This window comes from Tetrao urogallus (assembly GCF_951394365.1).
Source record: "Tetrao urogallus genome assembly, chromosome: 11".
Lineage (NCBI taxonomy): Eukaryota > Metazoa > Chordata > Aves > Galliformes > Phasianidae > Tetrao > Tetrao urogallus.
In genome coordinates this window covers 13,651,290-13,675,210 of record NC_136824.1, presented here as the reverse complement: position 1 = coordinate 13,675,210, position 23,921 = coordinate 13,651,290, and the positions used below count along the sequence as shown (strand labels likewise).

Below are 23,921 nucleotides of genomic sequence, written 5' to 3'. Positions count from 1 at the left end.
TTACTAAATCTTTACCATTCCAAGCTCCAGCAAGAGATGTTTAAAATACTCGCACAGTCACAGAATCATAGAAAGCCCTGGGTTGAAAAGGACCACAATGACCATCCAGTTCCAACCCCCTACTATGTGCAGGGTCGCCAACTAGCAGACCAGGCTGCCCAGAGCCACATCCACAACCTCCTTGAATGCCCTGAACGCCTCTAGGGATGCATCCACAACCTCCCGGGGCAACCTGTTCCAGCGCGTCATCAGCACAAATTCCGTTTTAGGCTTTAGCACATGCTTAACTTTTAAATGGATGGATGTCAGCCTTTGTTAAACGATATTACTGAAGTAATATAATGATAATGATAATACTGAAGGATTATGCACGCTCTGGAAACAGAGAAGATGAAGGCGTTACCAACCAGTCCGTTGGATTCCGGGCACCAAAAAAAAAAAAAAAAAAAAAAAAAAAAAAAAAGAAGTTCGTAACAGATTTATTAAGTGAAACGAACACATCCTTCCAGTTTTATCAGCACACAATTTCTGAATGAAGACAGCACAGAGGATCGCTGCGACAAAGCGAAAGGCACTCTGTTTACCGCGAGCGAGACCGATCGCCGCCGGACCCCGCGCTTCGCACGTCTCCACACCCCGACAAGCCGGGACACGGCGGAGCTCCGACCCAGCCCGGCACCGCGCGGCTAACAACCGCTCCGCTTTTGTCTCGGCGAACCCGGAACGCCGCTGGGGCCGAGCGCGGCGCTACGAGCGGGCGGACGCGCTGCGGCCCCGGCACGGCGGCCCGCGACCGCGAGCTCGAACCGACAGACGCACGCAGACGCCGCGCCGTCATCTGCTCCGGACCGAGGCTTCAAAACGCTCGGCGGAGCACGCAGCCCGGCTCCCGGAGGCGGACGCCCTCCCCGCCCGCTCGGCCCCGCCCTGCCTCGGCGCCCGGCCCCAAGCCTCCCGCCAGGCCTGGCCCAGCCCGCGCCGCCCCGGGGCACCTCATGGCTCCCAGCGCCGCTCCCTGAAGAAGCGAGGGCCCGGCCAGCGCCGAGCGCCGTCCCGTCCTCCTGGGCGGGCTCCGCGGGGCCGCACCGCGGCCCTCACCCCCGCCCGCCCGACCCGCCCGCCGCCAACCTCTCGCGGGGAGGTCCGGAGGCCAGGTGAGCCGCACCGCGCCTGCGCCGCGCCTCAGGTCGGCCGCGGCCTCCATCCGGGTACCGCGCGGCCCGGCAGGGCGGGGGGGTTTCATTGTGCGTGCGGCTCCGCGCTCAGTCGCTCTAAGATGGCCGCCGCCGCCTCGTCTCCCGCCGCCGCGGGGGCTCCCGGGGCGCCCACCGCTCCGGCGGCCGCGGCGCCGCCTCCCACTGAGAGCAAGAAGATCAGCGACCTGCGCGTCATCGACCTCAAGTCGGAGCTGAAGCGGCGCAACCTGGACGTCACCGGCGTGAAGACCGTGCTCATCTCCCGGCTCAAGCAGGTGAGAGCTCCGGCGGGCCCGGCCGAGCGGCGCGGCCCGGGCCGGGGGCAGCGCCGTGAGGGGGGCGGGGTTCTCCCGGCCCCGGTGAGGGGGGCGGGGCCGCTCCCGGTGCCGCTACTGCTGCCGGCGGAGGGCTGAGGGTCGTCCTGCCCGGCTCGGCCCTGCCCGCCCGGCGTCGGCACGCCCTGCCCGGCCGCGGGGAGCGGAGGCGTCAGGCGGGGCTCGGCCCGCGGCCTTGAGGCCCTCCCGGGCGGCTGCAGCTCGCTGCCTGCTGCCTGGCCCTTCGTGTCGCTGCGGCTGACCGGCGGCCCGGCGCAGTGATTCCCGAGAGAAACGTGCCGCTGCTCGATAAGTTGTCCTTCGGAATGTCACGCGAACGGCTTAAACAAACCGCTGTCACTGGCGTCAGTCTTTCCTCCCTCTCCCCCGGCTTTTGGTGGGAGGTTTAACGTGAAGTAAGACACTGCTTAGCTGAAAACGTAATGACTTGGCTCGCCCGTATCCTGAAGTGACAGCATCTTGCTTCCAAACGAACTCCATTAAGAACTGCCATTCTGTATCTTGTTCAGGCCATCGAAGAGGAGGGAGGTGATCCGGATAACATTGAAATAACTGTTTCTGCTGACACACCCACCAAGAAGCCAGCTAAAGGCAAAGGTGAATACCTGTTGATTAGATTTAAACAAGTTTTTGTTGCATGCAGCACCTTAAGAAAGAAGTAATGAACGGTGGCCTCACTTGTGCCTGTGCTTTACTGTTTGAGTTCTGTTGTACATAAATCCTCCGCACTTGCTTCCAGTCATGGTATTTCCTTCCTCATCATCTCTGTTTCCCCCATCACCACCTGTTGCACCAGCTTGCTTCCTTTTCCTGCAGCATGCTCTGTCTGTCTCCCTGTGTCACACATCTGCTTATCACTGAGGGTGTGGAATGCATTGGGCCTTGCAAAGTATAGGGGTGCTGTGTACGTATGGGATGTGTTGGTCAGGTGTTTTGTCATAAGGTGGTGGCTGTAGTCTTTGGAGCCCAGAGATTTGTGCCATGCTCGTTAACATTGTAAATGTTCTGTAAGATTTCTGGGGATGTGCCATAGAATGGGATCCTGAGCATGGAGTGTTCATGGGTGGGTGTCAGTGTAGTGGCTGAGAGCCTGTGCCAGGGCAAGGAGTGAGCTGGTGGGTTGCTCAGCTGTCAGACAGTACCTGGCCCATGTTAGTGGTGAGTGTGGAACAGTAGGTGGTCAGAGCTTAAGGAGGGCTGTGTGCTGTCACTTATCAACACGATTGTCACTGAAGGTTTATAATAGAGAGATTCATGAATATAATCAGAATGTTCAGTGTGATTTAAAATGTCATATTAAGAGACTTCTGTTCTTATGTTGTGAAAAATGATTATCTAGATTATAAACTGATATATTTGGCAGAGATTTTGTTGGCACTGTTTACTTATGCGTAACTATTTGTGTTTTGTGACCTTGAGTTTTGAGGGAGAGTTGTTTGTTTTCTGTTTCTGAGGGTGTCTGTAACCTGCCAAGTAAAACTGGGGAAGAAGGGAATGTCTGCTTTACACATAGTGTTCTTCACTGAACATATATATGCTATGAACATATATCTATGTTCATAGATACCTGCTTTGGAAATGGTTGACCTTATACCACTGTCACTCGTCTTAGGCTGGGTTCTGTGGTGGAAATGGTTATTGTTGTTTCTGTCTGGTGCTGTGAGAGGGCAGTTTAATAATAAAATGTCTCTATAGAGAGTTTGAGTGACATCCCAGCTGTGCTTCTGGCACACTAGAAAAGTGAAGGCAAATAAGCTGAGAATATGATTTCATTCTCTTCTGCGGCATTACTTTGTTCCTTACTCTAGGATGGTAACCAATGCTTAAGAAAACAACATGGAAGCTAAATAAGGACATACTTCCACAGTTTTTAATGTAGAGATCTGAATGGCAGTTCTGCTGTGATGAATGCTTTTCTAATCTGCTGCTTTTTATCCTCCTGGTCTCCAAACTAGACTGACAACGTTCTTGAACCGGCTTCTTGTGTAGTTGTACTGTTTTGCTTCCACAAAGATAGTTTGCCTGCTAGTGTTGCTGCTGCCTGAGCCAAGACTTCAGTGGCTGCTTGTTGCCACCTCTTCTGTGGAATTAAATTGTAAGGCTCATATGTATCACGTGTACAGCCTTAGTACAACTCAAAGCAAAACATGACCTTCATTAAGTTCTTATCTGCTCACTCTTGCAAACTCAAAACTTTCTCTTTACTTTTGGGAGTACAAAAGTCTAAGGAGCGTATTTTGTGCCAAAACAGAAAGGTTTATGCTTCATTAATCTTCCAAATTAAGAACAAGAAAAAAAATATCACTAATTGGTCGAGGGAAAATCTTTCAGGATCTCACTGGATTACTGCTGTTTTTTTCTGATCTGTACCTTTGAGCTGGAGAGAAATGCATTCTACCAAAGTCAGACTCTTTCTTTTCAGCTATGCATTCTTTGTATTAACTGCTGATTTTGATTTTGTCTTCTCTATCTGTTGTTATTTTTTTTTGTTAAAATATGTTGTTGATGGCCAGGACTTTTCCCCCCCCACCTGGAAATCTACCACTTGAAAAATACATTTCCTAACTAGTCACTAAGAAACTTTTGAAGGCATGTAGGAGATGCATGCTAAATTTTCTCTTAAAATGAAGTATCTTGATCCTCCTTAGGCTTGTATGTACTCTTGATTATGTGTAGTGTTGCATCCTTTACTGATTTTGCTCACAGATTGTTCCAAGCCTTGTGCTGATGTTTCACCTCCCAATAACTTGAGACTAGTTCTAGTGGGTTTGTAACTTCGATTATTTTACTGCTGCCTAGCAGTAAAATGAATGACATTATCAGTTCAGCAGGATTTTTTTTTGTTCACACTACTACTGCTGTACAAAGCAGAGTAGGAGGAGTATTGAATGTTTCTTGGAGTTAGAAAGAAAACAGAGCCTTAGAAAAGGTAAGAGAGTGGGAGTAATGGATAAATTTTCTCTCGGCAGACAGAGAGGTGAATAGGAGGAAAGGTTTCTCTGGGGGTGTGGGTTGGAAATCAGCTGTATCATCAATTTTAGATCTGAATGTCTTTTGTAGTCAAGAATTCTGCTGCAACTCTTAGGGTCTGTGGAAGAAGTGAGGTGGCTTTCTGAGCACTGTCTGTTAGGAAAACTCGATATGGAATATTGATATAGGCTGAACTGTTGAAGACTTGTCTGCAATACACTGTTAGGTAATTTTGGATATTCAGTCTCAGCTCCGTATGTAGAGGGCCACAAATGGGTAGGGCAAAGTTAAGCTACTGTAGCACTTGTAAATGGTAGAAAATAAACCACATATTGTTAAAACAATATTTTAAAAGATGTTCTAAATCTCCTACTTAGTTCTAAAGAGGATACCCATTCTCTGGGTAAATAGTCTGTTGCAATTTTATGGTGTGTATCCGTTGCCAGAAAAGTGATTGAGCACAGCTTACAAAGGAGTGCCATCATACCAAGGCAAATTACTGTTTGTGTTGTTAGCTCAGGAACCCACATTTGTGGTGAGTACTATTTACGCCACTGACATTTTCAGTAGCCACTGCTAGATAACCATACACAGGAGATGTTTCAGTTTGTTGACAGCTTGTATGAGTTGAGACTCACTGCGCCTGTTTTCAGAAGGCTCAGCTGTCAGGACAGTAGTTCTTAACATACCTTCCAGCCACGGTTATTTTCCTCTAAGTGAGACTGGTTCTGAGCACATTCACAAAGGTTGGTTTCTGAAGGACGCTTGTTACAATCTCACTTTGGCAGTCTGCAGTGAACCAACGGAGAGAAGTTTTGAATTTTAATGAATGCAGGTTTGGTTTTTTCTTTTTACTTTTTAGCAAGTCACCGTCACTGATGAGCCTGTGCCAACATCAGTCCTGTGAAGTAAGTAACTGATCAGGTCAAAGTAACCTGAAACGCAACTCTGTTACTGAAAGTAAACTTCCTACCTCCAGCCGCCAGTGCAGAGTGATGGGACGTAGTAGAGATAGCTGTGTCAGTTCTTTTTTATTCACTGTAAAGTTCACCTGCCAGATTTCCTCAGGCAAAACGAATGAATTTAAATAGTTTTCAAGATCATACATGCTAGCTGGTTGCTAAATGTCTGGCATCAGCTGTATGCGTTGGTACTTCTCCGTATGGTTAAGTGGGTTTGCACGCAGGAAGAACTTGGACCTGCGGGTTTAACAAACTGAAGAACTGAAATGAGAATGTTAAAGCAGAAAATAGATGGATGTGTCCTTGCAGTCTCTCCACTTTTTACTTTTATTGAGATTATCGGCAGCTATAGGTTATATTGTAGAATGGTGAAATATTAGTACAAAGTTTGGGATACTCTTTCTTCAGACATCAGCTGTGAAGCATATCAGAAACTATTCTTTGTCATGCCAGTCTGCATCTCTTTCTCTGGAAAGCTAGCTTTTCTCAGTATACCTGTGCTTCTGAGTTTTTTTGGCTTTGGTTTTGTTTTTTTTTTCCTCTGAAATCTCACAAATCTATTGAAATTTACTGCATTCCAGATTAAAAAAAAAAATGAGAATATTTTGTTGGTTTTCTCTATGCATTTAGATTGGAACTTTCTTATGTTTTGTAATCATAAACATAACTTCTGCCACGTGTCTTTTCCTGGAGACTACAGTATTTCTGAGCTGAAAACTGCAAAACAGTGTATGCATGCTGTCAGTGTTGCCTTTCAGTGAGAACAACTCATCTCATTTGCATCTTGAACTGATACAAATTTTCAACAGAATATAGCAACATTTCTTCCCAAAAGAGCTGTTTTCTAATTGAGCTGCTTAAAATTGTAACATAGGCTCCTGTTCAATAGAATGAATTGGACAAAAAGCCCTAAGAGGGGCATGTTTTGGTATGGAGGTGTCTGTATTTAGTGTTCTTTGGTCTTGTTTTTGTGAAGGTTTGAAGCTGGCAGCCATTGCTTGGACAGGTACGCTTCACAGGGTATGAGACAGGCTGGAGGGCTGGGCCCAGAGCTTGGAGTTAAATCCAACTGGTGACTGGTCACAACTGGTGTTACTCAGGGATCAGAGTTGGGGATGGCCCTATTTAATATCTTTATTGATGATCTGGATGAGAGGATTGAGTGCATCCTCAGTAAATCTGCAAATGATACCAAGCTGGGAGGACGTGTCAATCTGCCTGGCAGTAGGAGGCTCTGCAGCCAGCAGTGTGCCCAGGTGGCCAAGAAAGCCAATGGTATCCTGGCTTCTATTGCAGACAGTGCAGCCAGCAGGAGCTGGAGGTGATCATCCCACATACAGAGCAGCTCTGGTGAGGTCTCAAGATTTTAAGTAGCGTTTTCTGTTTTGGGTCCCTTCTTACAAGAAAGACATTGAGGCCCTGTGTCCAGAGAAGGGCAATGAAGCTGTGAGGGCTCTGGAGCGCAAGTGTTATGGGGAGCAGCTGAGGGAACTGTGATTGTTCAGTCAGGAGAAGAGAAGACTCAGGGGAGACATTATTGCTCTCTACAGCTCCTGTAAGGAAGTTGTGGTGAGGTAGGGTCAGCCTCTTCTCACAGATAATGGCAATAGGATGAGAAGTGATGGCCTTAAGTTGCACCTGAGGAGGTTCGGGTTGGATATTAGGAATAATTTCTTCTCAGGAGTGGTAAGGTATTGGCATGGGCTGCCCAGGAGGTGGTGGAGTCGTTGTCCCTGGAGATTTTCAAGAAGGGGGTTGATGTGGCACTGAGTGACGTGGTTTAATGGGCATGATGGCGATGGGCTGACAGTTGGGCTAGATGATCTTAAGGGTCTTTTCCAACTTTTATGATTCTGTGAAATGCAGTGGGTTCCAAAGGGCAATCTCTCTAGTTGTCATCTTCACTGAACCATCTTTAGTTGAAAAAAGCACGTGTACTGGAATTCTTCAGTGAAATGTGCCCTGTGTAAATTAGATGCATGACCCCATTTGTGCTGCTGATTATTCCCTGCAGTGATGAAAAGCTGTCAATAAAGGTGGCTTTGAGAACCTTCCAGACTTGCAGATAATCAAAACCATAGCTAGACGAAACCTTGAGCAACATGATTGTAACTTGGAAATTAGTGCTCTCTGCAGCTCTCTGGAGGTTGGGTGGCTAGACGATCGTCAGAAGTTCTTTTTAACTGAAGTTGCTCTGAGATGTTAGCTATCCTATAAAGACCAGTCTTTCCAAAATCTTAAGTTATAAGGTATACTTTAGCTCCAGGAATGCTAGATGTGTATACTTAATGTTCTCTTACATTTCATTGTAGCTAAAAGTACAGGACTTGATATTTTATCAAGTCACTAACTTGGATGTATCTTCTTGTTTATGAAACAGCATTAATTGTTCATACTCACTCATCTGACTTTTCTTCTCTCCTCATCTTAAAAAACACTAGACTTCAGGAGAGTTGAACAGTAGTGAACAGCTCAGATAAACTGGAGCACATAGAGAATAATAAAGTAATGCCCTACATGTAATCAGTATTGAAAGAAAGCACGCTATACGTAGCAGCTTTTGTCATTAGCCTGTCCTGTTTTGTCAGGTAAAAAGCAGGAGGCTGATGAATCAACTGGTGATGCTTCGGTTGAAGATGATTCCTTTGTCAAGGTAATGAAAGCATGTATTTTTTTTGTTTTGTTTTCAAAAATTGAAGTATATCCCAGTTTCTGTTTAAGTTCAGTGTTCGGTTTTAGTTAAAGCAAAAACAAACAAACAAACTTTGCAAATACACTGATTCTAATAGTGATTTTGGTGGTGGTTTGTTTTTGTGTTGTTTTTTTTTTTATTAACATATCCAATGACAACAGTAATGTCAAATATTTGTTGTTTGCTCCAAACAGGAAAGTGAATTGGAGACTCAAGATACAAGCGATCAAGATGGAAATGATGAAGTGAAGGACTTTAAAGAATCTGCTGAAGATGAGAACTTGAACTCTAAAGAACTCCCCTCTGCAGAAAAGAAAAAATACCTCAACGTGGAGCCAGCAGAGACAACAGAAGATGTAGAAAAGGATTCTGAAAATCAGGTACTGTGTATTTTAAGTGCATTGTTATCAGCAACATGTATTCATGGGAAGTCAGAACTAGTTTTTCCACTTCATCTTGCTTTCTTATCTCTAGAAGATAGTTGGGAAATCTTTTTCTTTCTGTTTTTATTTCTTGCTTTGTATGTGAATAGGCCTGAAATAAATGTGGTACTAATTGATAAAATTGTACCATAGTCCAAAATTGACTTCCCAGGTGATTCTTTTCCTTGTTATTAGTAATGACGTAGTTAGTCTGAACACTGAACTTGATTGGAGATGGAAGTCATGAAAAGTTCTCACTTTTCAAATGTATATTGATTTAGCTAAAATGTTTTGAGTTAACTGACTCTCTCAGCTCTGCTTGTTCTTTTTTTTTCAAGTGTCGTAAAGCAAATCTCTTGCTGAGCAAGTTCCTTTTATGTTATTATAGGAAAATGAAGGTCAAGACATGGAGGATTACACTTTTCCAAGTGTCCATGTGAGTTCCAAATAATTTCTAATTGTTTTGCACATAAGCTAACTTTAGACTGCCTTTTGTTTCAGCTTGAATCTTAGGATGTTTACTGTTTGTTCTCATCTTCATTGTGCTGCATTAACAGATCTTTTATTTATTTGTTTGTTTTTAATAGAGCAAATAATTGTGTCTTCCAAATAAGGCATCACATATAAATGCAAACTCCCATGTGTGATCTGGGACTATTCATTGCATAAACTTAACAAGGAATGTTTTCTAAACTGTCTTAAAGATGCTTTAGAAGGCTATGACAAATGATAACCTAGTATATACAGCTGTTAGGCATGGAACTTCTGGTTTAAATTGGAAATGTGTCTCTGGGGAATGTTATTGTTTTGTTTTGATTTTTTTAATGCTAACATTTGTAACATCTCTAAGCTCAGAAATACAGTCTGAGTTACATGGAACTGACATCTCAAAAAGGGACATCTCATACATCATGTCTTATTAGAGGGGTTAGATTTTGACAAGAATTTACTTATTGTGTTTCACCTTGAAATACTGAATGAAAAGTCTGAAATGAGGTAGGCCTCCTTCTCATAAGCTTTCAAAGCCAGTGATGGAGTACTTAATTTTCACTGAAAATAGTGCTTAGAAGTGTGACATCCATCTGTTCTAAATGCTATAGCAGGACAGGGGACAGTTTGATGTTGCAGCCAATTGTAGGTGTTGCAGACAGATACGAGTGAACTTTGGTACAAATTTTCAGTGATTTGACAAGGAAGGAACACAGTCTTAGTTTCTGTATCATATTTTCTTTGGAAGTAGTGTCTCACTTATTTAATTAGCCTTCATGTGATTGAAGTTTGATGGAAAATATGAATTGTTCTACCTTAAGTTCTAAAATAGAAGACATTTAGTCTTGACTTCCTTTTTCTTGCAGGATGGTGAAGATGAGGAAAATGAGAAAGGTATGTTTGAAGTTTAATATAGTTCAGAAGTCTTTAGCCTGGTAAGAGCAGGCAATTTTCTCTTGTAACATTTGGTCTCTTTACTAATCTTAGTCTTGTCTCCAGTATCAGTTGTTTCCTTATTAAGCTCAGCACCTGGAATCATTGCAGTCAATGGGTTTATCTCACTCTTAAGAGTTATTTTACTTTTAAGAGTTGATTACAGTACTTATCAGTTACTGTGGTGGATGTATAGTATAGTTGCAATACCATGAATCTTAAAAAATGAAAAACAAACACACAAAAAAAGCAACCATAGTATTCAAGGACTCTGATTCTAGTATACGGTAAGTCTTGATGCAAATGCTTCCAACTTGCACTGCAGTAACTGATGTTTAATTGAGTTGAAATGATACTCCCTTACACTGAACCTGAGCACCCAAAAATGTGTGGACCATCATATGCTTGGCTTACTGTCACTTGGAAATACCATTTGTATATGGAATGGTAAAACAAGTGTTTGGAAACCTGTGGAGTGGCTACCTTTATTTTAAAGCTGTACTCATTAGTGAAACTATGGAAGGAATATAATGCATTTGGGCAAACAGACTTTCTGGACAGAAGTCTTAAGGATTCTACGTACTGTGGACTAGAAAAGGACATGGAACATCACGTTACGCAAGATGGAATAAACACTGAAGTTACAGGATAAAACTACAGACTTCTTGTGTACGAGGGACCTACGACTGAAATACTTCCAGTGCAAGCCGAAGAACACCGTCTGAGGTGCCGGTGTAGGACTGAGATGGAAAATCTGTCCAGTGGATGAAGACTGAGAACCATCTGTCTACGAACTCTGGATTAAAGCTCACTCCTCTATTTTCTGCAGTAGCCTTGTAAGTTGACTGCCAAACAACAAGCTTGAAAAGGAAAAGCCAAAGATTACCAATGTGGAAGACTGACTGAAATTCTCCAAGACTGTAATACTTTTGGATTTGGGAAGGTTGGAAGTCTCAAAACCAGGAAGATCGAAAGCTGGATTAAACCAAACTGTGAGCATCCAAGGCAACTATTTTCTTATGACATGCTAAATCCTAAACTGGAAAATGGATACTTCTTATGAAGAACGGGTATCTCCAGGATGGAACCATATTCTGACTCCTAATATTTTGGTATTTGTCTCTAGGAAATGTGTTTTGCCATGAAGAATAAGTGATCCTGGGTAAAGGATTTATATTTGTGTTAATACACCTTGTGTTTTTTCCTAACCTTCCATCAGTGCTAATAACTGGCTTTGTATTTTCTAGGTCCTATTCTAGCATATGCATATGAAATTGTTTAAACTTCTTGTTTTGCCATATTTATTCCTGTTAAATCCTCTTAGATAAAGCAGGTTCTGGTGATGGTACACAAGAAGTATCTAAACCTCTTCCTTCAGAAGAAAGCCTAGCTGAGGCTGATCACACGGCTCACGAAGAGATGGAAGCTAACACGTCTGTGAAAGAAGCTGAGGATGATAACATATCGGTTACAATCCAGGCTGAAGATGCCATCACTCTGGATTTTGATGGTGATGACCTCCTAGAAACAGGTAAAAATGTGAAAATTACAGATTCTGAAGCAAGTAAGCCAAAGGATGGGCAGGATGCCATTTCACAGAGCCTGGAGAAGGAAAGCAAGGACTATGAGATGACTGAGAACCATAAAGATGGTAAGAAGGAAGACTGCGTGAAGGGTGATCCTGTCAAGAAGGAAGCCAGAGAAGGTTCAAAGAAAGCAGAATCTGGAGACAAAGAAAAGGATACTTTGAAGAAAGGTCCCTCGTCTACTGGGGCCTCTGGTCAAGCAAAGAGGTTTGTTTTTCTATGTCAGTTCTTTACGATACTGAGTGCCAGCATTCAATAAGATCACTCTACATTAAGGGGGTAGCAGCAAGAATCTTGTAATTAGTATCCTATGCTCCTGCCTATAGATTTTTTTTGACCGCCATAAGTTACTTTTTAAAATTCAAGATCTTCGTATAGACACTATGTCCTACTGATTGCATTGTCGAATTGTCAGCATTTATTTATTTTTTTTTTTCCAATTTGACAAGTTTTTTAAATGTCCTTGTGATGATGGTAATGAACAGCTATCAGTTCTAAGAACACAAAATGAAGTCAAGTCCCCGTCCTGAAATCTGGAGAAGATTGCCATATATCCACTGAATAGAGTTGTCAGAAAATCTAGATCTTCAGGCATCCTGGGGAAAATCAGTGCAAGAATCCATGAGGGAATCATTTGTTCAAATACACAGTCTAGCCTTTTTTTTATTTTTTGAAATGTTAACTTGTCTGTTAGTATAAAATGCAATGCTTAGCAAATTCTGTATTTTCAATTTTCTTCTGATTTTTAATTTGCTTCTCTAGCTCTACTAAGGAATCTAAAGAAAGCAAGACAACGTCGAAGGATGATAAAGGTAACTATTACAAGTTAGGGCAGCACTGTCTTGAAGTAAATGCCTTTCCCTTCGAGAACATCTTGCTATGTATTAAAATGGCTTATATGATTGAACTTGTCTGTAGTAAATTGTGCCAGGGGTGCAGTAGTCACCAGCTGTTTGTGTGTGTCCTTCTTATAATGTCAGATTTCTTATAAGATCAAAAATACCTATTCTGGGGACTCAGTGGAAATATATTCTTCTATTTCAAAATACTGTTGTGAGCAAACTCAACATCTCCTAGGTGTTTGTTTTGATAAGAAGGTATCATTGTCAGATATGCTTACTGTGACTGGACATCAGCCTAAAGGACTGATTGTATATACGCATAAAAATGCAAAAAAGCCACATGCATTTACTAAATGTAACACCAGTTAAATTATTTGTTCAGACCTCAATTCTTGCTCGGTTTTAAATAAAGTGAACTTTCAGCTGCAGTATAACACAGTTACATAGTTATACACAGTTATGTTAGCTGCAGCTAACATGCTGGCTAGCAAAATGGTGCATGTGGCTGTCAAGGCAGTAACGTTGGAAGCTCTTTGTATACCTTGGTGTTTCCTTCTGTTACCACAAAAACCAGTTTTACAATGAAAAATTCATATTGGAGCTCTGGTGTGCATTAATGTCGACAGTTATATGGATGCTTCAGAGCTGAGCAAATATATTCTTACAAGCTGATGTGCCTCCTTAATTTGCCTTTTTTGCTCTTTCCCAACAATCTTTACCAAATAATCTCTCGTATCACAAAGGATGAATGGAACTTCACATGAGAAATGAAGTTTTTAGGAGAAATTTGTGTGACAGACATAATTCAGTCATCTGTACATGCCTGTCTGCTCATGATAATTTTATATTTATGATGAATTAAAGAAATAGCAAATCTGTTTCCATGTAGCACTTACGACATCTGTAATAGTCACTGTCATAAGGCTGCCTTAAAAATATAATATGCAAAGCCAAGATAGTTGCTACTTAATGATAAACTTAGTATATCACAGTTTATCAAGATAATCCAGGATTATCAAGATAATCCTAGATGAAGATAGCTGAGGTTTTATTACCTTTTGCTCTTGGTCCATCTTGATGCATTGAAGAAGGAAAGCCAGCTGTTTCTGAGGGTGGTTAAACTACCTTTGAAATCTGCACACCATCAGAGTTTCCAGCTGTTTAACTGGAGCTCCTGTGCTTGTCCAGCCTGTACAACCAGCTATGTTTGAACAGAAGCAGTTCATACACCTAACAGCAAACAACAAGAAGCTGAACAAAACAGTACAAGAGATGTTGGGGATCTGTGTGTGACTCTTGGGTTCTTAGTTCTGAGTTGTTACAATAATGGCTAAAACATGTTTGTTTTTTCTTATGGATTTTTTTTTCTTTTTTCTATTTGTCCTTATTATTTTTCTTTATGCGCAAAATATCATTTGGTAAGCTACATCCAGCAGTGTGTTAAAAAGCTGCTCTGGATGGAGGGTGGCCACCAAGAAGCTGTGGAAGTAAACAGATTCTGGAGGCTAGGAAAAATGAGTTATGTTGAGGATTAACTGTCTCCTCCATTAACTCTTCAGTCATTGCTTTGGTAATTTGATTAGTGTAAAGACATAGTAACAAAAAGCAAATGTTGGGTGCGTTTCTAGATGGAAGTTACCAATAAGAACCAAAAGTTGAAGCTTAATAAACTCACCTAAATAAGAAGTAAAGCATGCCTAACAGAGTGTTGTATGATTTCCTAGCTCTGTCAAGTAAGCCAAGCTGTTGGTCTCATTACGTGGGTGAATGAATGAAATCTTATGGTGCATATTTTTTTTATATAGAAGTCTTTTCAAGAAAGGTAACCGGATAAACAGTTACTTAAAGGTAACAGGCTAAGTTTCTCTTGTCAGCAACAGTTTAGTTCAATATTCATTGAATCTTTGTCTCCTTAATTCTGTTGGCTGTTTTGCAAAACTTGTTTCAGGAAGTGGAAGCAGTGCTAGTGGTAGCAGTGGAAGTTCAACTAGAAACCTGTGGGTTAGCGGACTCTCTTCCAACACAAAAGCTGCTGACTTGAAAAATCTCTTTGGAAAATATGGAAAGGTATTTCACCTGGTGTGATATTGTGTGTTGTGTGTGCCTCCTCCCTCATAACCCCTTGTTGTGGTTTATCCCAGCAGGCAGCTAAACACCACGCTGGGATGGTTTTCTCACTCCCTCCACTCCCAATGAGAGAGAATCAGGGGAAAAAAGCCAACCCAAAACAACTACGTACAACTTGTGGGTTGAGATAAAAGCTATTTACTAAGAGAGAAGAAAGGAGGGGGGAGAGGGCAGGAAGAGTTACAGTTATTACTATATATACAAACCAAGTGATGCCCTGTGCATATCCTCACCTCCTGCCAACTGATGCCCAGCCAGTCCCCAAGCTGCAGCAGCTCTCAGACCAACCCCCCACTGTTTTCAGGCTTTTCCCACATGATGTCATATGGAGTATCCCTTTGGCCAGTTTAGGTCAGCTCTCCTGGTTCTGTCCCCTCCCAACTCCTTGTCTCCCTCAGCCTCTCTCACTGGCAGGACAGCATAAGGATCTGAGAAACTGAAATGGCCTTGGCTCTGTACAGCACTGCTCAGCAGCAACTGTAACCTGGTGTGTTATCAGCACTGTTTTTCTCCTAAAGCCAAAACACAGAATTCATACCATGCTGTAAAGGAGAAATTAGCTCTGTCCCAGCTGAAACCATGACACCCTTACTCTATGCAAATACAGAAATTGACTATCACTTCATTTAAACACAAATCTGAGATGAAATGTCTGACCATTATAACCTAAAAAAACCCGTGGTACATTCAGAACCTTAAGCTAGAATTTTTACTTACAGGAAGACCCATTACTTCATAAGTTGTTTTCCTTTTGAGGTAAGGTATAAATGGCACTAACATTGAGGTCAGGACTGATTTTAAGCCTTGAGATTTTTTTTTTTAGTCGGATAGCCATGGCTAAGTTCTTCTGCAGCAACTGTATCTAAGATTGAAAAACTTACTAAAAAAAAAAGTGTTCTAAGGGCTTCTTAGTGGGGGAAAAATAAGCCAAGATATATGACTGCTAACGTCTGCTCTTCTGGGGACTCTTCTGATGAAGTTTATTACAGACTGCTTAAACTAAGTCAGTTTTCCTGGATTTTGGGTTAGTATGGGAATTCTATGAATCTGATTTTTATAATAAATTAAGAAGGCAGTTTTATTTAATGACTGCATGAGTAGTGAAACGTAAGAGTCTGTTTTGTTAAAATTTCCAATTCTCTGCTTGTTTTTGCTTGATAAATGTTTAGCAGCTGTATGTACTTCTGTACCCACTTTTAAGTAAATGGGGAAACATGTAATGACTAAATGCCTGCAGGCTGCTAAATGATTGAATTAATGCACTATAAATTGCGTCAACCAATAAGACTTGCTCCTGTTGTTACTGAAATTCTAACAGGGAGCCACAACACAAAACTTCATGTTTTCTCAAGAGGCACATGTCTAAGAGTTGGTTACCAAAGCTGCTTGGTTGACACATTTGGTAGTTACCTTTTAAAGAACTTTTTGCCTCAAGGAATATTAGGCAGCAATTTACTATACCTTCTTGTGATTAATTGGCAGCGGCTGACCTGTTTCTTTTATGCATGTTCATCCATTATAGATGAAACATCAATTTTAGATCAGCATGAATTTTGATGGTGGTTCTCAAAAAAAAAAAAAAAAAAAGAGAGGTGAGGTAACATGTGTGAGGTTGTTACTGGCCAAAACATGACATACACTTTAATTTGCCATAATTTAAAAGTTGGGATAAAGGTTTTGAAAAGGTGTGGTTGTTTGCTTTACAAAACTTGTAGCGTTTTTCCTTCTAATAGGGTGAGGTTTTTGTTGTTGTTGTTCCCTATATACTAGGGTGAAAAGGTTATTGGCATATCATCTGTTCCTCACTAGAAATCTATTTCTAAAGACCTAATCTTCACCTGCTTACGTAGGTACTTGGTGCAAAGGTGGTCACAAACGCACGAAGTCCGGGGGCAAAATGTTACGGCATAGTAACCATGTCTTCTAGTACAGAAGTGGCCAGATGTATCGCCCACCTTCATCGGACAGAGCTGCACGGACAACAAATTTCTGTTGAGAAAGTAGGTTTAATAAGATGAAAAGCTCACCCAAATAGACCATCTTGGACAAAAATCTGTATTGACATATTTGCTTTTGAAAAAAATGTAGGTGAAAGGCGATCCCTCCAAAAAGGAGCTGAAGAAGGAAAGCGATGAGAAATCCAGCTCAAGTAGAAGCACAGGAGATAAGAAAACCACATCAAGTGATAAAACCAGCAAGTAAGAACATTCACATGTCTCCTAAAGTTGTGAAAATCCCTTAAGTTGAATTTCCTCACTGTGTTTGTGTGTTTCTCTCCTAACAAGAACACCGTCAACCAAAAAAGAAGAGAAGAAATCTGAAAAATCTGAAAAAAAAGAAAGTAAAGAAGCCAAGAAAACAGAAGGTAAAGATGAGAAGAGTGATAATGGAGCAAGTGGCCCTAATCAAGAATCCACTAAAAAAACTGAAGAAAAGAAAAGAATAAGTATGCAATATAGCCATGTTTCCTCCTTGTGAATCTGTGTCTGACTTGTTTGGGGGGCATGTTCTTGCTTTTAGTTGGAAGGAAAATAATTAACCACTGATTCATCTCTACAATCCAGCAATATCTATTGCTTCAGACCCAATGTGAAGTTCCATGCATCGTACTACTGCTTAGCTACAGAAATGTGCTGGCATGCTTCTGCTACCAGTAGCACTTCAGTGACATTTCTGAATCTCTAAGTCAATGAATATCTGTAATAAGCAAATGAAGACTCTGTTTGTTTTAAATCACTCTCCCCTCCCCCCCTTTTTTTTTTCCTTCTTTATTCCCTAGGTGGTAAAAGCCCAGGTCACGTTGTTGTTCTTGACCAAACAAAAGGAGACCAAGGCCACTCTAGGACAGTGAGAAGGGGAAGGTTTGAGAAAGTAAGTATCTGTTGATTTACTGGAATCCTTATGATTTGATGCTACCTTACACACATATCATTATTATTTTTTTCCTGATGAGTCTGTGAAGTATCATAAACTACTAAGCTTAGATAGAAGCTTTCTATGCTCAGTAGTTAATGGTATTTGAACGTAGCATCCAGAAATCTCCCTAAGTGAATGAGACTTCTGAAATAACCATTGTAATCTCTGTCTATAGCCACAGATATTGAGGAACAAAGAGCGTATTATTCAAGATAAAGTGAAATTCAGGGAATACAGGGGTAGAAAGGATATCTTGCCTTTTGAAAAGATGAAGGAACAGAGATTGCGAGAACACATGGTTCGATTGGAAAGAATACGACGAGCTGTTGAACTCCGAAGGTAGTAATTCAACTTTTTGCTAAAGGCTATTTTACACATTAATTGATCAGATACTTTATTTAGAAACCTAATTAGAATGTATTCCGTCAAACCTTTCACCCAGATGTTAAAGTCTGAGGTTGTGCCTAACAGTACCCTTATACAAATAAAATGACTCACAATTTTTTGTTTAATACTTCAAAAGCCATATGTGTATGTGCATAGCTTAGTGCTTGTTAGTGGGGGTGTGACTGCATGCTAGTTTGCTTTGCGAAAGACAAGAAGTTGAATAGGAGATGTGGTCAAAAATAGTAATTTTTAAGAGATCTATTACATGCCTTAATGATGAATTGAGCATAATACCCTCTTGTCTCTTACACAAAAGGACTAAATGGCTACTTTCTCTTATTCTGTTTGTTTTATGTGACAAAAAGTTTGCAGAGAATAGTCAAGTGACTTGTGCTTTTAATTGGATTTCCCACAACAAAGGAATTCCTATCAAGCATAGATCTTACAGGAGAAAATACCTTTCCTGCTTCCTGTAAGCTGTTCCATTGGAGGCGGGGATGAAGGAAACATACAAGAATACTATCTGTGCAAGTCAGAACAGTCATGTTTTTCTGTCTCATTTTTGGACAGAAAGTAATTAAAATTTTGTTAGTCTGAAGTGTGCAGCAGCTAGAAGTATTTTTAAGATCAAAACGGTATTATTTGCTAGGCTACTGTTGTTACCTGCCAGATAACAATGCAGCAGTATGAATCATGGAGGAAAAAAAAAAAAATCAGAATGATAATTTATAACTTAAATGTTTCAGTAGCTGTTGTCTACTTAAGTGGTTCTATAGAGTACAGTTTGGCTACTTAGGGCTAAAAGGAGTAGGCTTCTCTCAGTACTAGCCTTCTCACAAATAGTTTATGAATGTCTGTGCCTACAGTGATGTTAGTTTTAGAGGAGAAACTTCCAATTCAGTTTCTGCTACCTCTTTTTGTTGTTTTTATTGTCTTTCTTCAGGAGAAGAGAAATTGCTGAGAGGGAACGTCGGGAGAGAGAACGTATACGAATAATGCACGAACGAGAAGAATGCTTGCAGAGAGAAAGGGAACGATTAGAAATTGAAAGGCAAAAGCTAGAGAGGGAAAGGATGGAACGAGAGCGTTTGGAAAGAGAGCGTGTTCGTATTGAACAGGTATACTTACTTGTAGTCCAGACTATAATGCACTGTCAGTTGAGGACTGTAACTCACTTTGCACTTGGTATGAATTTCTCTTTGGCCGTCCACTCAGGCCTCAAAAGAACCACCCCAACAATAAATAGGCAACATTGCAAAACAGCAGCAGCAGTCTTTACCTTGTTTGACTAGTAATTTGATAGCAAGTTCTTGATACAGTAGTGTCTGTCAGAAACACTAATACTGAAGTTCAGTAGGTGACATTGCTTCTACTAGCTACTCTTAAATAATTTTACTAGCTTTTTCCTAGAGAACAGTGGTATAGCAAACTTAATGAGCTGTATTTCTGGGCAGTGAAGACATTAGTAACATGAGGAAGCACTTGGAGATTTTTATACCTAACAGATGCATTGTCTCTTCTTCAGAGAAATATTCCTTCATTCTCTTGAGTCTTGGATGCTATCCAAGCATGAATTGTATCAGACAGCCTTAAGTAGAAAACTGTCAAACGTTAGTTCTGTATACTTACTGAGTGTTTCATAGGAATCTCTAATTAGAGCTCTTGTGTCTGATGTGTTTCTTTACCCATCCCTTTCATGGTAGGAACGTCGAAAAGAAGCAGAGCGTATTGCTCGTGAAAGGGAGGAACTTCGTCGACAACAGCAACAGCTTCGCTATGAACAGGAAAAGAGGAACGCTTTGAAACGTCCACGTGATGTAGATCACAGGTAATCTAGTTCTGAAAGCGTTGTTTTAAAACCCTTACAAAGAGCTGGGAGCTGTTTGTGACTTGAAAATGTGGTTGTATCTGAAACAAGTCTAAACAGAAGAACTGAATTTCTGGTATTTATTTTTGACATCAGTGTATGTCAGGTGTGAAACGTGGTATCTGTATCAGAGAGCTTTGACATAGAAGCATCCCATTAATTAATTCTTACTGTACCAAAAGAATACAGTACAATTGAGTGCATTTGCTGAGAAAAGCTATTCTTCTGCCTTAACGGCCAAAATTTCCAGATTCTAATTCATTAAGAATTTACTTTCCTGATAAATTAATGGTTCAGAGGAGCCAGTGTGCTGGCTTTTTGTTTGTGCTGAAGTTGATGACTTGTACCACTGGCTGCTTGAGCCACCTGAATCAAAGCTCAGAAGTAGTTTCTATAATTGAGAAAATAGGTCTGAGATCTTAGCCATGAAGTTGACTTAAGGGAGGCACAATAGAAGGCAACTGTAAGTCTCATGCTAGAGACAATAGCAGAACACTGAAGTACATGAAAATGAAGCTGTCTTTATTCCCCACATGAAGTAACAGTGTCTTGCCTTCTCATCGTGAAGACTGCACCTGAGTGCTTCTGATGATCAAGGGGGTGATGCTTTCTGCACTGTTCCTTTCTGAGAAAGCTGTTTTGATTATTATTTTTTTATCTAGAAAGCTGCTGTTATTATTTATCCTGGAAGACTTTTGATGGCAGAATTTTGGTTGGATTCTTTTATACTGATGGTATCTAAAATCTAAGCTACAAAATACTGTTGATGGGTAGTCTAAAGAAACAAAAACACCAAAAACATTTTTCTTACATTTATCAATCTTACACAATCTTATTCCTTTAGAAGCTTTACAAGGGTTCAAATGCTTGCCTTTAAAGCAGACGACTGATGCATAATTGAAACTATTTTCTGTATTATTAGGCTGTGATTTGGATACATGTAATTGATGATGGGTCCTTTGTTTCTCTTAAAGGAGAGATGATCCTTACTGGAGTGAGAGTAAGAAGATGGCTCTTGATACAGATGCACGTTTTAGTCATAGTTCAGATTACAGCCGCCAGCCGAACAGATTTAATGATTTTGATCACAGAGAACGGGGGCGATATCCAGAAGGTTCTGTTCCATCGTCGTCTTTTGACAGGTAAGTTATGATAATGGGGCAGCAGGTATTGGACTGCCAACATCTTTAAATTTAGAATAGTTAAAGATGTCATTGTGCAGCAACAGAATTGTATCAGTGTCTAGAAATCACCTCAGGACTGGCCATTTATATGTTTTTTTTCCTGGAGATGTTACATTGCTGCATGGTGATCTTTTCATCATGTTACAGAAGAAATTTTGCAATTACTCTTCTTTTATACCTTGTCACAAATGGGTTCTCATGAATTAGACCTGTCCTGCTTGGTTAATTAATCTCCTTAAGAAGCAAGGCTAAATCTAGCATTCCCTGTGCTTCATACCAGGAAGGTAAAAAGGAGACCCTACAAGAGCTTCAATATTGTAGACGCCAAACTACACACAGAAAAATCCACTGAAAAATGTTCAGATGGATTTAGAACTCAAGCTTAAAATGCTAACTGTAAAGATAAATGTAATTCAGTGTGTAAGGATTCTTGCAATGTATACCATGTAAAAAGATGAATAGTATTTTTAAATATGATTATATGAGTAGTATCTCCTAACCTCTGAGCTTATATTTAAGGAGAAAAGGGAAGAATGGAAGACAAGCAAATGACTTTTTCCTGCTTTAACAACCTAGGCGAGAACGATTTGTAAATCAAGGTGAAGCAAAAAAGACTCGCCCAACAGCACGAAGAGAAGAACCAGGGTTTGAGAGATACCCAAAGAATTTCAGTGACTCCCGAAGAAATGAGCCGCCACCACCAAGAGGTGAACTTCGAGATACAGACAGACGGGAAGTGCGAGGAGACAGAGATGAAAGAAGAACAGTGATAATTCATGACAGACCTGAAATACCACACGGTCGACATCCAAGAGAGACTGGTTCAAATCCACCTAGGCAAACAAATTGGAAGAACGAGGGAAGCATAAGCACAGACAAACGTGATGGCAGGTAAACTTCCTGGATATACAACTAGTGAAAGTAGTGATTCTTGTAGAATTTATCCATGGTAATAATGCCTCAAGAACTGATGGGTAAAGAGAGAACAGTTTTCCTCCTAAAGACTAGCAAAGTCTCTTTCCAAAACAGTAGGAAAAACTTGATGATTACTCTGTCGCATATGCTAAACATCAGTAAACTCTATGCTGACACCTAGCAGTCTATTCTTATTCATGCATAGAGATATATAGGAAGGAGGCTTTTTATGTGAGAATGCTGATATAAACAAATACATGCAAACTTTTCAATATTTAGCGAGCCATGTAGATTTAAAACAATGTTTCCAAGAATCCAACTGCAAGTTGCTAGCAATATGGAGTTTTACAGGTCTGTTAGGTTTTGATATCTATTATATTATACTGAAACCACAATTTTGATAAAAGCAACTTTTACAGAGGTGAGAGGCCAGATCGGTCAGGAAGAGAAGTGTCTGGACATGTAAGAGGTGCACCTCCTGGCAGCCGAAGCAGCGCTTCTGGGTATGGAAGCAGGGAAGGAGAACGAGGAGTGATGGGAGAACGAGGTGGTGGAGGACAAGTAAGTAATTCTTTCTTTGTTTATGCACGAGGCAGGAAGAAACTGAGAAATAAAAAATCATGCTGGAAAAATCAGCTGACCACATAGCATCAGATAAATCATAACAAGCATTCTAACTAGCTTAAAACTGCTTGTTTCCCTTTTAAATAGTGTTTGTATTGCTTTTTTCCTTAATTAAGCTAAAGTGTCTGCAGAAAACATACCCAGTTCTTAAGTCTAGTTTCTTTCAGGTGGGTCAGAACAGCATGTGAATGAGTTGCTGATTAGGCTTTTCATAATGTGTTATGATAGTATTTTCAGGTTCTTAATCTGACACTGCATGTTATTTGCAGTGTTCTTCTTAGTGAGAAAACATTCTGTATGATTTGTCTTGAGAGCCAACAGCCTAAATTTTTCATGCTACTCTCAACTGAAGCATTTAACGTTTCTTTCTGCAGATACATGGAACATACTTATTTAGTTGTTATGTGCTTGGGGTAGAACTGGGAGTAAATTACAAGCTCATGAAACTTCACCCTTTGCACACTCATTACTGCAAAATAGTTCCATTTTGATATCTAGAGTTATTTTAACAAGACTTATTTTAAGATTTAGATGCTTATGGATTGAAAGCCCAAACTACTACATTTTAAGTAGTAATGCTGGAGAGTTCTGGGCTTAGCTTTCTTGAAAAACTCACATCATGTTGATGACGAAATAGGCCTTTCATTCTTAAAATAACTTTCTTGCTAGCACTACAATGAAGACAGACATGTTGTTGAACGGCACAGTCGTGAAACTGGACCAAGGAAAGAGTGGCATGGACCTAGTTCTCAAGGAAGTGGGTATCATGATGCAAGGAGAATGGGAGATGGCCGTGGAGGAAGTGGCATGATGTCTCCACACACGAGGTACAAAAATTGTTCCTTCCTTCGACTTCCCCACTGAGCTCCCAGTGTGCACATTATCCTTTAGAAGTGCAGTAGACTCAGTGTAGCAGCGAGGGCTTGCTGCTGTGCAACATGCAATCCGTCCTTAAATGCCAGAACTTGGCTCCACAGTTCTTGTTCTGCTAGTGCTGTTCAATTGCAAACTCAGAAGCTTCCTGTAAAGCCTCTTGTCTTGAATGGTTTGAAGATTCCTTTGAGACTTAACAGTTAAGTGAGATGAGAAGTATGGATGTTCTTATCTGTGCACCAAGAGTGTAGACTCTTTTGATAACACTTCTTTAACACCTTTGTTTCCAGTAACTCGTCACCAATAAATAGAGTTGTACAGATCACAGGGAATTCCATGCAGAGGGGCAGTGGCTCAGGATTTAAGCCATTTAAAGGTGGACCTCCACGAAGATTCTAAGATCTACAGCTGCTTGGTTTCAAGATAACTTATTGAAATTTCTTGTAAACTTTCTCTGATTAAAAACAGGAAATCTTGTCCAGAACTCCTGATTAAATTTTTTTAATTTAACATGCTTACTTTCCTCTCAATTTTGGAGGCATTTTAATAGTTACGTTGTAATTTTGGATAGTTTTTGTGTATCTTTGATAAGCATTTTCCC

General features: G+C 40.9%; 1 protein-coding gene across 1 annotated transcript; it reads left to right on the top strand.

Moving 5' to 3' along the window:
* Nucleotides 1-1,276: 1,276 nt before the first annotated feature.
* On the top strand, nucleotides 1,277-23,719 carry SLTM (SAFB like transcription modulator; the record flags this gene model as incomplete). The annotated part of the gene is made up of 21 exons (XM_079541022.1): nucleotides 1,277-1,471; nucleotides 2,041-2,128; nucleotides 8,052-8,125; nucleotides 8,350-8,535; nucleotides 8,966-9,013; nucleotides 9,933-9,960; nucleotides 11,324-11,792; nucleotides 12,348-12,397; nucleotides 14,376-14,494; nucleotides 16,405-16,554; nucleotides 16,643-16,752; nucleotides 16,840-17,000; nucleotides 17,334-17,425; nucleotides 17,652-17,809; nucleotides 18,801-18,975; nucleotides 19,561-19,685; nucleotides 20,699-20,866; nucleotides 21,485-21,799; nucleotides 22,243-22,384; nucleotides 23,117-23,274; nucleotides 23,611-23,719. 21 exons carry the CDS (start codon nucleotides 1,277-1,279, stop codon nucleotides 23,717-23,719), a joined length of 3,120 nt encoding a protein of 1,039 aa, XP_079397148.1.
* Nucleotides 23,720-23,921: the final 202 nt, after the last annotated feature.